This window comes from Dunckerocampus dactyliophorus, chromosome 11, assembly GCF_027744805.1.
Source record: "Dunckerocampus dactyliophorus isolate RoL2022-P2 chromosome 11, RoL_Ddac_1.1, whole genome shotgun sequence".
In the NCBI taxonomy this organism is placed as follows: domain Eukaryota; kingdom Metazoa; phylum Chordata; class Actinopteri; order Syngnathiformes; family Syngnathidae; genus Dunckerocampus; species Dunckerocampus dactyliophorus.
This window is the reverse complement of record NC_072829.1, coordinates 26,240,067-26,253,883: the sequence shown is the minus strand read 5'-3', so window position 1 is coordinate 26,253,883 and position 13,817 is coordinate 26,240,067. Positions and strand designations below refer to the sequence as shown.

Below are 13,817 nucleotides of genomic sequence, written 5' to 3'. Positions count from 1 at the left end.
ACTGCAGTTAGTTTACTATTTAATTTAGCAGTAGTGATCATGATTGTGATCCAGAATGAGAGGATGAGGTACAGGAGGCGGTGGCGAACAAGGCTCCAGTGGGGGGCCCTCTTGTGTGTGATGGTCTTCATCTACGGCTCTCATGCGCCTCTCATCGCTCTGAGCAAAGTCAACAACCACGTCCCCTTTGACCCCTCCTCGTGCGTCGTCATGATCGAGCTAACCAAGCTGCTCGTCTCTTTCGCCGCTCTCGTTGCAACCGAAGGCACCTCCGCCGTACTTGCCCCTCCCTCTCTGGTGCTTGTAACCCCTTACGCCATCCCTGCCGCGCTCTACGCAGTCAACAACAACCTGGTGGTCCTCATGCAGGCCTACATGGATCCCAGCTCTTTCCAGGTCCTCAGCAACCTTAAAATCGCCGTCACCGCTCTGCTTTACTCGCTGTGTCTCGGCAGGAGGCTGCGCTGGGGTCAGTGGTTCAGTCTGGGGCTCCTCGTGGCAGCAGGCGTGTGCCACAGCTACAGCAGCCTGGATCCGGCGGAGGGGGTCGCAGCAGAGGGCGCGGCCAGGCTTCATATCACTGCATGGGGGCTCTTCCTCATCCTGGTGTACTGCTGTGTTTCTGGGCTGGCAGCTGTTTATACAGAAAGAGTGCTGAAGAGCCAGAATCTTCCGCTCAGCCTGCAGAATCTCTACCTCTATGTGTTCGGTGTGCTCATCAACGGGCTGTCGTCCCTTTCCGCCCTAGCAAGCGACAAGAGCTTTCTGGAAGGATACTCCTGGACCGTTTGGGCGATCATTGCAGGGCAAGCGGCTAACGGCCTCCTGATGTCTGTGGTGCTGAAACACGGCAGCGGCATCACGCGACTATTCGTCATCTCCTGTTCCATGCTGGTCAATGCTTTGTTGTCGTGGGCCTTCTTAGGGCTGCAGCTCACTTTCTTCTTTCTTCTACCCGTTTCCATGGTCGGCCTGGCAGCTTACCTTTACTATACATAGTGAAGTCATCATGTAAACGGCCATCACTGTTGAAATGTTTGAATATTCCTTCTTGCCTTTTCATCCTGCGCTCTCGTGAATGTGAAGAGTGGAATTTGACATGCCTTTTACATCTCATATACAGTATTCTCACTGACCACTGACTTACGTATGACTGTACAATTCTTTTATGATCATTTCTATTTTATTTTGGATTGACAAAGATGCATTAATTCATTCATGTTTGTTATTGAGGTGTAGCAGTGATATAACAGGACCCCATTGTCTCATATTGCGCCTCTCCCATGTAGCTAAATACCTCAATGTTAGGAACTGCCACACCTACAAGAACAGTAGTGAACATATTTTTAATATATATATTTTTTAAATAAAAGAAGACATCTCTGTGTGGAGTTAGCATCTTCTCCCCTTGCGTGCGTGGGTTTTCTCCGGGTACTCCGATTTCCTCCCACATTCCAAAAACATGCATGTTAGGTTAATAGGCGACTCAAAATTGTCCGTAGGTATGAATGTGAGTGTGAATGATTGTTTTTCTATATGTGCCCTGCGATTGGCTGGCGACCAGTCCAGGGTGTACCCCACCTCTCGCCCGAAGTCAGCTGGGATAGGCTCAAGCATACCCGTGACCCTAGTGAGGATAAGCGGCATAGAAAATGGATGGATGGATAAAGGAAGAATATTTCAAACAGCTCCTGGAATTGATCTCATTAGATTGTGCATGCGTACCTAATGAGGTGTCCAGTAGAGTTGCTTTCATTTCATTTCACTTTTTTCATCGTTGCATCACTGATGACTAATGTTATGGCGTTTAAAGTCATTTTGAAAAACAATGCAAATAAATAGTATTTGTCAGTTTTAAGAGTACTATTTTCTTTGGAGTATTTTTTTGTTAAAAAATGAACTAAACATAAAGCCAATTAAGTAATATACACCAGGGGTATCCTAACTTTTTCCACGAAGTGCTGCATACTGAAAAACCTTGATATTTTTTATTTTGTAAAATAGCCATATACATATATACAGTATATATATTATGCATATATTTATTGTAAGCCAAAGCTTTGTGTTATTGGTATTAACATGTCAGCTTTTTCGTTTTTTTTAGCCTTTTTGTTGTATTTTTCCATCTTTGCTGGGTTTTAATTGTATTTGCCAAAGACTTTGGACACCAATAATATACAATATTCACATGAAATATGAATTAAAATGTGAAATATTTTCTAATTGCCCATCAATTAAATTGTGAAATATAATTGCAAATAATTATATTGAAAGTACTTAATGAAGACTATTTAATGATGTACTGTATATGTGTTTCATACTCAAGTTACTGTATTTTTATTTTGATGGCATTTATGCTTGTATATTACTTATCGCAATGTAAAGCCATGCCTGACAAATACAAATACTGTAAAACGATGAGCAGGTGCTGATCAAAAGAAATGGTCATGTCCAGTGAATGTCCATGTACTTTCATTGGGTCATCAAGCCTCTTTCAGTCATGTTTTGAGGGAAATACTGTAGCAGCGTGAGGCCCTCTCTTAGTTAGAGTATCCTTCAGCTCTCCCAGAGCTGCATAGAATAGACATGAAATGATTCCTGTGTGACTAACATTACGGTAAATGCAGGTTTCAGACACACAAACACACACCTTGACGCAGTCGTTTGTTGTCAGCTTGCAGCTGCTGGTTCTGAGCAGACAGGTAGACGGCATCCTGCACCGCCTCCAGCAGCACGCTTCTGTATCTGACCTCTGACATCCTCCTCACATCCTTGCTTGACTCATGGAACCTCCTGAACACCTTCAGTCAGAGATGAGAAAACAAGATAAACAGCAGAGTAAGACACGATTGATGCAATATGATCATTACTGCATATAGACTCATGAGGTTAATAGTCTTGTTTTAGAGTCATTTCCTGAGTGGCTGCATGGTGATGCGTTGTGAGCAAGAATCACTCGTGACTTGGTGGGTGTCCATCAAGGTAGAGCACCTACACTATCAGTCAAAAGTTTTAGAACACCCCAATTGTTCCAGTTATTTAATGAAACACAGTCAGGAGATTGGTAAAAGGGTGTTCGAATCTCCGTTGGGTATCTCTGTGTATAGTTTGCATGTTCTCCCCGTGCGTGCGTGGGTTTTCTCCGGGCACTCCGGTTTCCTCCCACATTCCAAAAACATGCATGTTAGCTTAATTGGCGACTCTAAATTGTCCATAGGTATGAATGTGAGTGTGAATGATTGTCTATATGTGCTCATACTCGCCTTCTTCTCTTCCCTGCTCCACTGGGATACCTCCGCTTCATTTTTCTCCAAATTGCGCCAACAAGTTTGTTTTGCAACTATCTTCCTTTATGTATCTGGACATGCAGTAACATGGAATAGTCCATTGCATGAGTAGGGAGCAGTCAAAACAATCATGATACATTACCAATTTGGACGTAGTTTTAAGCACGTGAATTAAGACAAAAACAGTAATATGTACTTTAAATTAAAGGAAAAAAAATCAATAACCAGTTTTTATGGGGGCCTCTGGAAATCTCCGAGCCCTATAGGCAATTGCCTGAGGTTGCCTAATGTAAAGTCTGGTTGCAGTAACACAGTACCTGCAGGCTCTCTTCCGTCAGATGTTGCATCTCGCTTTGGTGCACGTCATACTGGTCCTGCAGAGCCTTCTGGGCCTGCTGGGCCTCAGCTCGCAGGGCCTCCATCTGCAGCACCAGAACCTGCCTCTCTCTGCTCAGCACCAGCAGCTCTCTCTGCGGCCCCTCGCTCTAGCAACATACATTTGTTAGAGCTTTATTATCCCTGAGCTGTTTTTCAATGATTATTACTATTGTGAATTTTACACTTCTCTGCGCTGACTCACTCTAAAGTACCACATTTATTCACAATTCACGTCTTCTCGACACACTAAATCTCACATTCCTTTAAACTGACTTAGCATCCTCCCCAGAGATAGATGACACGCACAATAATACAAGACGTCTACAGTCCATCGCGTTATCTTACTGGAAGCTGCTCCCTCGCCAAGTCTTTCTCCATCTTCTCCACCTCCTGCTGAATTAATCTCCCGCTGAGCTCCTTCACTTGCCTCCTACGCCCATGTGCATGGCGCTCTTCCAACTGGTAAAAAAGAACAAATAATACAAGCCAGAGTGAGGGCGTCTTGCAGTGGCACACATAAATCTAATAAACTGCACAAAGAACGGATTAAAAATGATTTTTTTTTTTTTAAAAGGCGCAAGTTATAACTAAAGGGTGTTTACTTGGAGACATAGGTCACATTTTACTGCAGATATGTTCTTCTCTGTGTTCTTTCTGAGTGCTTCCCTCAGTTGCAGGATCTTTGTTAGCCTCTCCTGGACTTTCTCTGCACTCTCTCTGTCTTCTGCAGACATGAGATAGACACACAATATAGATAGATACCGAGTCCCAGTCACGTGACTTGGGCTCATCACAATTATGATGACTTTGGAGTCGACTCGATAATATTGCTTGCAAGACTTGCAACTCGACGTGGACAGTTGGACTCATGTATTGTGTTAATAATACGACAAGACGCGAAGCATATTGTGCGCTAACCGGAGAATGCACGCGAGCCGAGGCAAAACCGTGGCGTAAATTTTCCCCGTTAACTAGAAAAACACGCAAAGCGGGGCGGACGTTACCGAGCTGCCGCTGTATTTTATTTCATTTAGTCATTTTCAAGCTCAGTTTAGGCAAAATATACATCAAATTTAAAAACAGCATGATTTATTAATTAATATATTTTTGAAAAAGAGCTAAGCCACGAAATTCAAACAGCAAGTGGCGAGGGACGACGGTATTGAAATAATGCCATGATGGTTTATATACACGGCATGCAATGATTATGATAACTTTACAAAGCATTATACACGGAAACTGTTATTTAACTCATATATTTGATTTTTTTTTTTTTTTGAGTTTCCTCTACCAGTTTGAAACCCAGAGATTTCATTTTAAAGGGACACGTACTGTACATAAAGACTTGTCAGATGCACAGTGGGATTCAGTGTGGTGTTACTAATGCCATATTTACACCTATCGGAGGCTCAAAATATTACAAACAGCCCACAGTGTGATGGAGTGCAATTCCACACCACTGCAAAACACAACCATGAAAATAAACACATTGTTACATTGTTACATGGGATCTTATTAAATAGTGCCGGTGTACCTAATAAAGCGCCATTTTACCTTTGATATGAGCTTCCATTTCCTGTTTCAGCTCTTCCTGGAAGCGTTTCACGGTGGCTGAACTCTCTCTGGGTTCAATATCAGATAAATGTCTGTCCGCTTGGCACTGAGCCCCATTAAGCTGCCAAATGAACATAATGGTCATGGTTTATTTGGTATACAAGGGTCATGGTTTATTTGGTACATAATGGTAATGGTTTATTTGGTACATAATGGTAATGGTTTATTTGGTACATAAGGGTCATGGTTTATTTGGTACATAATGGTCATGGTTTATTTGGTACATAAGGGTCATGGTTTATTTGATACATAATGGTAATGGTTTATTTGGTACATAATGGTCATGGTTTATTTGGTACATAATGGTAATGGTTTATTTGATACATAATGGTCATGGTTTATTTGGTACATAATGGTAATGGTTTATTTGGTACATAAGGGTCATGGTTTATTTGGTACATAATGGTAATGGTTTATTTGGTACATAATGGTCATGGTTTATTTGGTACATAATGGTCATGGTTTATTTAACCAACTCATGTTATGTATGCTAGGAAGTTATATATAGTTCAAGAAAAAAATGCATTTCGGCTTTGTAATATAGGTGTAATATAGGCTACTAAAATGACATTCTAATAATATAACCACATACTTGTACAGTATGTGGTTTCCCATATTAACTAACATTTCAGCCTGACTAGTCAGACATTTTCAAAGCCATCTTTTCAGGTTGTACTGATTTGTCATCCTGCATGCAAGTTTTATTAAATTGTACCTCTCATTGTTCTCAAATAACTTGCCTCGTCTCCTGTCTATTTTGGAGCTAGCAGCAGATTTTCGCTTGACATTTACACTATTCACCATGTTCTAAAAGGAGTAGGAAGAAGCAGAGCTCATGTAATTATTCTACACCTTCTCCGTGTCTCAGCAATGTTCTGTTCCAGGTTACTATTTTCTTAGAGGTAAAAAATTGCTCATTTGCAATAGTTAATAGAATTTGTAGACAACATAAGATGTTTTTGGGGGGGTAGTTAACCTTGAGTTGAATCCTCTCTGATTCTTTCCTCCTCTTCTCCCACGACTGATCTTTGACAATCTGTTGAAAAGACCACAGTGTGTTTGTTTGTGACGCTTACGTCTTCAGTGTTTCACCTCACAAACGACCTGCAGGTGTTTTATAAGCTCAGCCAGCCTGCGTGTGTCATGCGTCTCGTTTCCTGCCTCTGACATCATCACACGTCTCAGCGCCGTAATGCGGCCTCGAATCTCTTGCTCAGCTTCACGAGGACTCCAGCGACACACGGCGGCCTTTGTTGATAGATGGTTGACCTTTTGGGCCAAAGATAAAGCAGACAGAGTCTCACCGTCCACATCACCTGGAATATCAGGAGGAGGCGGGGCTTGTTTACAGCACATAAGACAAGAAGATAATGAAGGCTTGGTTGGAGGTCAGCACCTTGAGGTTGGATGCAGTAGATGAGAGCCGTCCTGCTATTTCCTGTTAGTGCGTCACGTACAAGCAAAGGCAAGAGCAGGTCTGCTTTAGCGGCTTCACTCTGGATTTGCTGCACCACCTTCAACAACGGGTTCACCCTGGAGGACACACGTTGACATTAATTACTATTTATGTTTCATGAAATTTCAAATGACATGGCTGATCATTGGTCACGTGACTGCATAACAGAGGAGCTGTAGTTTCACAGGTATAGAGCAAATACTAGGAAATTGCATATTGAGAAGTTGGATGTAAGAATGCTTACAAAGATGTGCAAAGTGCCACACAAGTTGATACGTTTTCCTTTTTGTGCAATTGTGTGCACATAAAAAGGTGTACATTCAGTCAAGTCTAATGGTGGAAGAGCCTTAGGAAACAAAAAATACAAAAAAAATAATCAAATAATTGAAAAATATCAACTTTATGTGACATGTTACGGACATATTATCCTGGTGTCCACTGGTGTGCACATGAAAAACAACATCAAACAACATGACATATAAATTTTATGCGGGAGTGGGGTAAATAAAATTTTGTCCAGCAGGAAAAATGCGGGTCTGAAGGGGTTATATAGGGGTTAAATATTCTAGAAGCTGCTGTCCTACAGGACAGGGATTCCGAAGCGTGCGTACGCGTCCCCCTAGCGGTACCACGAGCACACTGCAGGGCGTAGGTGGAAACATTTAATTTCCAAGAAGATAAGTAAACACTCTGAGTCATTTCATGTTAAGCCAGACAATAAAATGGAACGTGCACGCTGCAACTGGTTTCCCCAGGGAGACAATAACCTGCGAAACAATCAGAACAGTTGTGTCGCGTTCTGCTTTTGCAGAATTATCAACACATACTGTATGAGTGAGGGGGTAGTCATGGTATGACAACAAGGCCCTGGGGGGACACAAAGCACGAAAGGCTGGGAAACACTGGTATACGATACAAACTGCGTGCATTATTGAATTAATAAATCTAACACACTATTTTATATGTATGCAATATGCTTAGTATTATTGTGGTTGGCGGTTCTGCAGGCTGCATGTTGACTTTTCTAGGTTTATTTATTACTTCCAAATAGTGTAGATAATGCACAGTGTGTCTGCATCCATTAATGCTTGATTAGCAATTAAATGTTGCTAATAGTGTTTGGTCCTTTTCATAGCTCATTGCTTTCTTCATTACATACCCAAATGCACTCTGCAGCTACTCTGAAAAACCGAGGAAGACTCTGCTATCTAATTACTGTATGTGCTGCAAGGTAAGTAGCAGAGGTGTGGAGTCACAGGACTTGGACTTGGACTCGAGTCACAATTTGGATGACTTTGGACTCGCCCATCAATATCATCAAACACGTGCAAGTCGATTTGGACAGAGCGCTGTTGACATGAAATAACACCCCTATACTCCTATGGTTCTTTCTTTACACCACATTGCTCAACTGTTCATGCGCAGGCTACGGGAACACTGCAGAGACAGCCGTGACTGTTTAACCATTAGCAAGCTAGTGAGTTAACTAGTTAGCCTCCAATTTATTCACTGTATTCTAAACTTAAGAAAGAGTTTAAAACAGAATGAGGAAAAAGGACAAAGAAACCAAAAACTTACCACTTCCACACGGAATGGGAGGAGAAATTCTTTCACTATGTCATGCCGGACATGCCTTGGCTGACCTCCATGCAGTGTGACAGTAATCTAATGTCACGTCTCAATAATGGAACATTACTGGCACCTAGTGGCCAGAATAATGCATATACCTTTGTCTTTCAATATTTTTGGACTAATAATAAGGCATAGTCAACCACAAAACAGCGATCATTTATTAATTGATTTAAAAAAACGCCATAGAGCGAGGGAGCGACAATAACAGCGCGATATTGCAAGGGACGGCTGTATTTGTCAAATTCAATAGATCGTCACATTCTTAAAATGGCATTTTATTTGGTAAACACTAAACCAGGGGTGTCCAAAGTGCGGCCTGTGGCTGTTTTTTTTTTACTGGCCCGCAGCACATTATAATTTAAAAAGAAAACTAAAAAAAAACAAAAGCTAAAAATGAAAAAAAGCATTTACTGTACAAGAATCATGTCAAAATATTAAGACAAAAAAGTTGTAATCAAACAAGAAAAGAAGTCGTAGTTTCACAAGAATGAAGTAATACCATGAACAAAAATGTCATTTTGGTAGCATAAAGTTGAAATATTCAAGAAAAAACGCATTAGTTGTTTTTAAAAGTTGTAATATTGTGAGAAACAAACAAAACAAAGAATGAAGCTGGCACTTTTGGAAAATTAGGTTGGGGAAAAAGTTAGAATACACGGGAATAAAGTAGGGCTGTCAAAAATAGCACGTTAACGGCAGTAACTAATTTATGTTAATAATTACGTTAACGTGTTTTGCGTAATCAACGGAGGCGGAGGCACATTAGCGCTCCCCACGCCGTCTGCCGCTCTTTAATAACCTTATTCTGACCTGAACGCATCAACAGCAGTGCAATTCCAACACCGTAGGTATCTCCTACTCACAAACACGCCTCTAGTCCTCCTCGGAACAACACTTCCTCATTGTCACCAGCAACAGCGAGGTGCATTCAGGGACACTTTAAAAATTAAAATCTAAAATTACATAAAAATGGCGTCTTGGAGTTACAGTGTGATTCAGATGTTCTGCTTCTATTAAAGAGACTAGTGTTAGGCACGTGTGCTATCTTTTAGCATGATTTTAAATTTTCAGTTCATTTGGAGCTGTTAATACATACAAATATGTAAAATTGTGTCCTGTCATTGATCTTTTTGTTCATATAACACAGTACAAAGGGCATATTTCACACGTAGTTGCTAATGGTGATTAATTATGATTAATTAATTTGAAAACTGTGATTAATTTGATTTCAATTTTTCATCATTTGACAGCCGTAGAATAAAGTCAAAATAGTGTAGGAATAAAGTCACAAGCAGCAAGGAGAAGGGTTTTTTGGACAGCAGAACTGGAGAAAAATGCAGACATTTTATGACAATAAAGTCAAAATGTTCAGAGAAAAATGTTATGTTCTAATGAGAAAAAGTCTCAATTTGACCAGACCAAAATAGTGAACGATGCATTAGCATTTCACCTATATCACAAAGCGGAAATGCATTTTTTTTTAAATTTCTTAGCATATCTGCATAGGTCGGTTTACAAAATATCAAAGTGGCCCTCGCATCCTGTCATTTTTCACTATGTGGCCCTCGTTTGGACACCCCTGCACTAAACAGCGCTTATGGCATGTGTAAGGACTTGAACATTTCAAGCCTATGGCTTCAGACTCGACTCGACCTGTCTTGTTTCGACGTGAGACATGGCTTGGAATCGCACGTTTTTACTTGAGACTTGCGTAACACTGCCTTGTGCACACCTCATGTAAGCAGGAAGTGGATATGCAGCGTACTTCACATATACAACAATGTAGGACTTGTGTACTAACCCTTTGGGGTCAGTCCTGCAAGCTCCGCCCACCAGGTTGAAGAGCTGCAGCCTGCTGCGGCAAAACTGAAAGTCCGCCTCACCTGTATGGAGTTTCCATTCCACAGTCATTGTGAACAGCAGTGAACCGCAGCTGCGGAACACAAAAGCATTCAATGGCAACTTCAAAAAGACAAGCTGAAACAAGCGAGCGCCTTTTTATCATGAGCCAATTATTTCAACAAGTAGGACACTTCATTATATGTTGTGCAACCAGTCAGAGTGAGTCAGTAACGATGTAGCATGAGTTTATTTGACTTACCGTAACGTTTCATTGGCCTTTTGTGCTTCCCTGCATGTCTTGTACACAGTGTAAGCTTCCTCCGCAGAGCCCACGCACGCCTCGCTTAAATCGCTGATTACGCTGAAACCAAAACAAAAGCGACTTCAGTGTTGATGACTAAAAGAATACACAAAGCCTGTTTTTGTATGGGTCATTGAATGTGATCAGTCACGCTCACATTCCCAGGACCGGATGAAGGACGAGTTCTGGACTGTTGGACTCAGGGCTCAAGAGGTCCACACCATTCCCGTCTGGATCGAACTTTTAAAAAACGCACACACACACACACACACACACACGCCACATTCACTATATGTGTGCATTGTGGTTTTCTTTTAGTGTCACACAAACAAACCTGGAGGAAGGATACTGAGATGAATACTTCCCTTTTCACTTGTGACATCACACGACTCAATACATTTATCAACACCTAAAAAGAAAAGCAAAAGCAAACTTATTTTTACTTTTATTTGTATGGCCATTCACAAGGTTAAAATGTTAAATGAAGGTTTTGTGGTGGTGACAGTTTGGCCCTGTAGCAGACTATTTTCTAGTTTCATGATTTCTAACAGGACAAATATAATATCGCGGCTCGATTATTGCTGCCTCGCTAAATCGCGGGTTTCAGAAATGAATGAATTAATAAATGGTCGCTGTTTCGTGGTAGACGACGGTCTATCATTAGTCAAAACCAGTGAGGCGTGGTGAACTGTCGGGGGGGTTGGGCGTAAGAGGCAGGGAGGACTTTCAATATTAGTGCAGACCTGCCAACATTTCTCGTACTCAGCATGCAATTTGAATACGCTCGTATGCTTCACTGCTCTCCTTTTTGTTGCATTTTGCGGGTTTCAGTTTCGAATTCGGCCTGTATATTACAGATAAATAAATACATTATCAGTTTCTCGATTGTATTTCAAATCGGGGGTGGGGGGCGCGATAATATTTCTGTCCCCCAGTGGGGGAATGACAGAAAATAATTGAGAACCACTGGTGAAAACATACTGAAATACAAGTGATACTGTATGCAGTAGTGTGGTCACTAGGCGGCAGTAATAGCACAAAACATTGACAAGATTGCCTTACATTACATTACCTTAACACCGCGTGAAGTCAGCCATGGCGTGTCCGACATAATAGAGTGAAAAACGTCCACTACCAGTCGGTGTGGAAGTTTTTGACTTCTAAAGTTTAGAAGAAATTTAAATTCGAGGCTAACTGGTTAGCTCGCTGGCTTGCTAGCTAGCGACCGTCTCGAGTCCCTCTCTGCAGCATAAGAGTTACAATGTGGTGGAAGCAGTGAATAATAGCAGTGTAAAGGTGACTATAGGGGTGTTTACAGGGCTCTAATAATGTTAAAAAACATACTTACACCGTACTTACAAAGTCATAAACTGGTTTTCTATGCTCTTCACTACGAACTAGAGATGTCCTGATCCCCATTTTTGGGCTTCCAATCCAATCCGATTTCTTTTTTTTTATAATAAGCTTTTGTTACAAACATGAATTTGTGGAATTGAATATGGTTATGAAAATAGCTCTTCAAAACATTAAAAATGCAACCAAAGCATTGTTGAATTGATGTGTTTGTTACACAGCATGACCGACAATATTGGTTGGCTTTTGCAACAAACCTCTGTGAGTCAGGTGCCTAATCCAATGAAAGATACATCCAATAAAAAAAAGGATTATCCAAGGATAAAATTGGAAAAAAAATATCATGCAAAATACTTTCAGGGTAGGACTAATCATTTGACATGGTTAGAGATCAATTTGTGATGTCATTTAGAATATATGACATTTTTGTAACAGACACTCGTCTTTATTGACGGTGCCTAGTATAAACAACCAGCGGTTAGAGCAGCACTTCCAGGGTAGGGGTGGCAATAGGTTGCCACCACGTAGCTCCGTCACTGCATGCGAGCTCCCTGCACAATGACAGCAGTCTGGGCACACGGAGGGGAAACTACGTAGCTACGGAGCTGAATGTCCAACGTGAAACTTCACCACGGTACGCCGGAGACATGTCTGCATGGCGGCGGGAGTGTTGTGGCAACCCGCTTTGAGGCGCATTACTGCACCTACCGTGTTGGAGTGTGGCTCAGAGTTGCGAACGTGATACGGCTACCGGATCGGGCTGATCTCGTCGCGGAAGCCAACATTATCCGAGCTTCAAAATACAGCAGATGTGTCCTGGTGGACAACTGGTGCAATGTTACACAAACTTAAGACATGCATTTTGCACTCCACCTGCTTAACGATGACATGGTCAATCAGAGTGCTGATGTTCTCCATGGAGGCTCCGCATAAGAGCAGCGATCCACTGTGGCCTTCACATATGGACTCAGTGAGGGGCTGCAGGAGCTCCTGCTGGAACCTCTGTACATGTCACATGCTCACTTGAAACATTTGCACTGGCTGCTATTGTGTAACCAGGCTATTGTGTAACAGACATGCCGTTACCTGCATGTTGTCGACAGTCACAGCTTGGTCGAACGAGAAAGACTGGAGTTTCTGTTTGGAGACGCGTTAAAAGTGATGAGAAGGCAAACTGTGTCACACAGTCACATGGAAAAGTACCTCTTCTTTCGATACGTAGTCTACATTTTGTCCGTCTTCATTAATGAAGACGCTCTCACTCCCACCTGAGAGAAAAAAAAAACTTAAAATGACACTAGAGTACTTTACATTTTAATAATTAGTCTTACCTGAGATTGGATTTAATACAATCCCCACCTTCACTTCTTCACCATCCCTCATTAACATCTGTAGAAAAAACATCTCAACATAAAAATCATCCATATTGTTATAAATACATGACATACTGTATGAGACTCACAGCTTCTTCCATGCCCACAGAAGCCATCCACTTCTTATGTGTGCATCTCTGGATTACATTTCACTCCACTACATTATTAATGACACTTTCACCAAAGCTAGTAGGCGTATGCTTACCAAGAAAGGTCAAAACTGAGTTTAGCAAAAGACATTTCATGGTAGCAACCAGCTACGAACACAAAAAGAGGGACAGCTGAATGACAATGAGCAAGAACCAAGCTTTTCTGATGGTCTGAGTCTGGGTTGTTAATAGCTTTCTTCCTGAGAGGGAGTTTCTCCGTTCCTCCGTCGGCGAAGTGGAGTTCAGTTGGTTTTCTGGTTCTGATAATGTGTAAGTGCCTCCAGATGACGTCTGTTGTGAATAGGGGTGTCACGAGACAGTTCACGAGATGAGAAGACACACGACACGAGAGCGCACTCACAACGCCATGAGTGAAATCAATGAGTTACTGCCAAAACCACGCTATTTTTGCCAGCCCTAATTATGTTGCTA

At 41.7% G+C, this 13,817-nt stretch overlaps 2 protein-coding genes across 6 annotated transcripts; one reads left to right on the top strand and one right to left on the bottom strand.

The window, feature by feature from the left end:
- Positions 1-39: 39 nt before the first annotated feature.
- Positions 40-3,097, top strand: slc35a4 (solute carrier family 35 member A4). Its single transcript, XM_054792511.1, has one exon. It carries the CDS (start codon positions 40-42, stop codon positions 997-999), a length of 960 nt encoding a protein of 319 aa, XP_054648486.1. The 3' UTR covers positions 1,000-3,097.
- si:dkey-201i24.3 (osmotic avoidance abnormal protein 3) lies at positions 839-13,805 on the bottom strand. Of its 5 annotated transcripts, XM_054792508.1 has the most exons (19): positions 13,442-13,802; positions 13,326-13,373; positions 13,195-13,252; positions 13,067-13,131; positions 12,950-13,000; positions 12,737-12,865; positions 10,845-10,919; positions 10,668-10,750; positions 10,469-10,570; positions 10,169-10,300; positions 6,676-6,812; positions 6,384-6,595; positions 6,256-6,315; positions 5,220-5,340; positions 4,268-4,389; positions 4,011-4,124; positions 3,605-3,772; positions 2,651-2,801; positions 841-2,571 (listed from the first exon to the last, which is right to left on the bottom strand). In XM_054792508.1, exons 2-19 carry the CDS (start codon positions 13,350-13,352, stop codon positions 2,495-2,497), a joined length of 1,884 nt encoding a protein of 627 aa, XP_054648483.1. In that variant the 5' UTR covers positions 13,353-13,373; positions 13,442-13,802; the 3' UTR covers positions 841-2,494. The 5 variants fall into 5 exon arrangements, 4 of the variants coding, with proteins under 4 accessions (XP_054648485.1, XP_054648483.1, XP_054648484.1 ...); XM_054792510.1 differs by having other exon boundaries at positions 839-2,571; positions 6,384-6,548; positions 6,737-6,812; positions 13,326-13,805; XM_054792509.1 differs by having other exon boundaries at positions 12,737-12,853; positions 13,326-13,803.
- Between the last annotated feature and the right edge of the window lie 12 nt (positions 13,806-13,817).

Bases quoted from the DNA above. Each gene is read 5' to 3' on its own strand.
- slc35a4 (XM_054792511.1), top strand. From the start codon at position 40: ATGATTGTGATCCAGAATGAGAGGATGAGGTACAGGAGGCGGTGGCGA.
- si:dkey-201i24.3 (XM_054792508.1), bottom strand. From the start codon at position 13,352: ATGGCTTCTGTGGGCATGGAAGAAGCT. The intron at 12,866-12,949 runs GTAACGGCATGT...TGACATGTACAG, and splicing joins TGACTGTCGACAACATGCAG to AGGTTCCAGCAGGAGCTCCT. The intron at 4,390-5,219 runs GTAAAATGGCGC...TCATGTCTGCAG, and splicing joins AATGGAAGCTCATATCAAAG to AAGACAGAGAGAGTGCAGAG.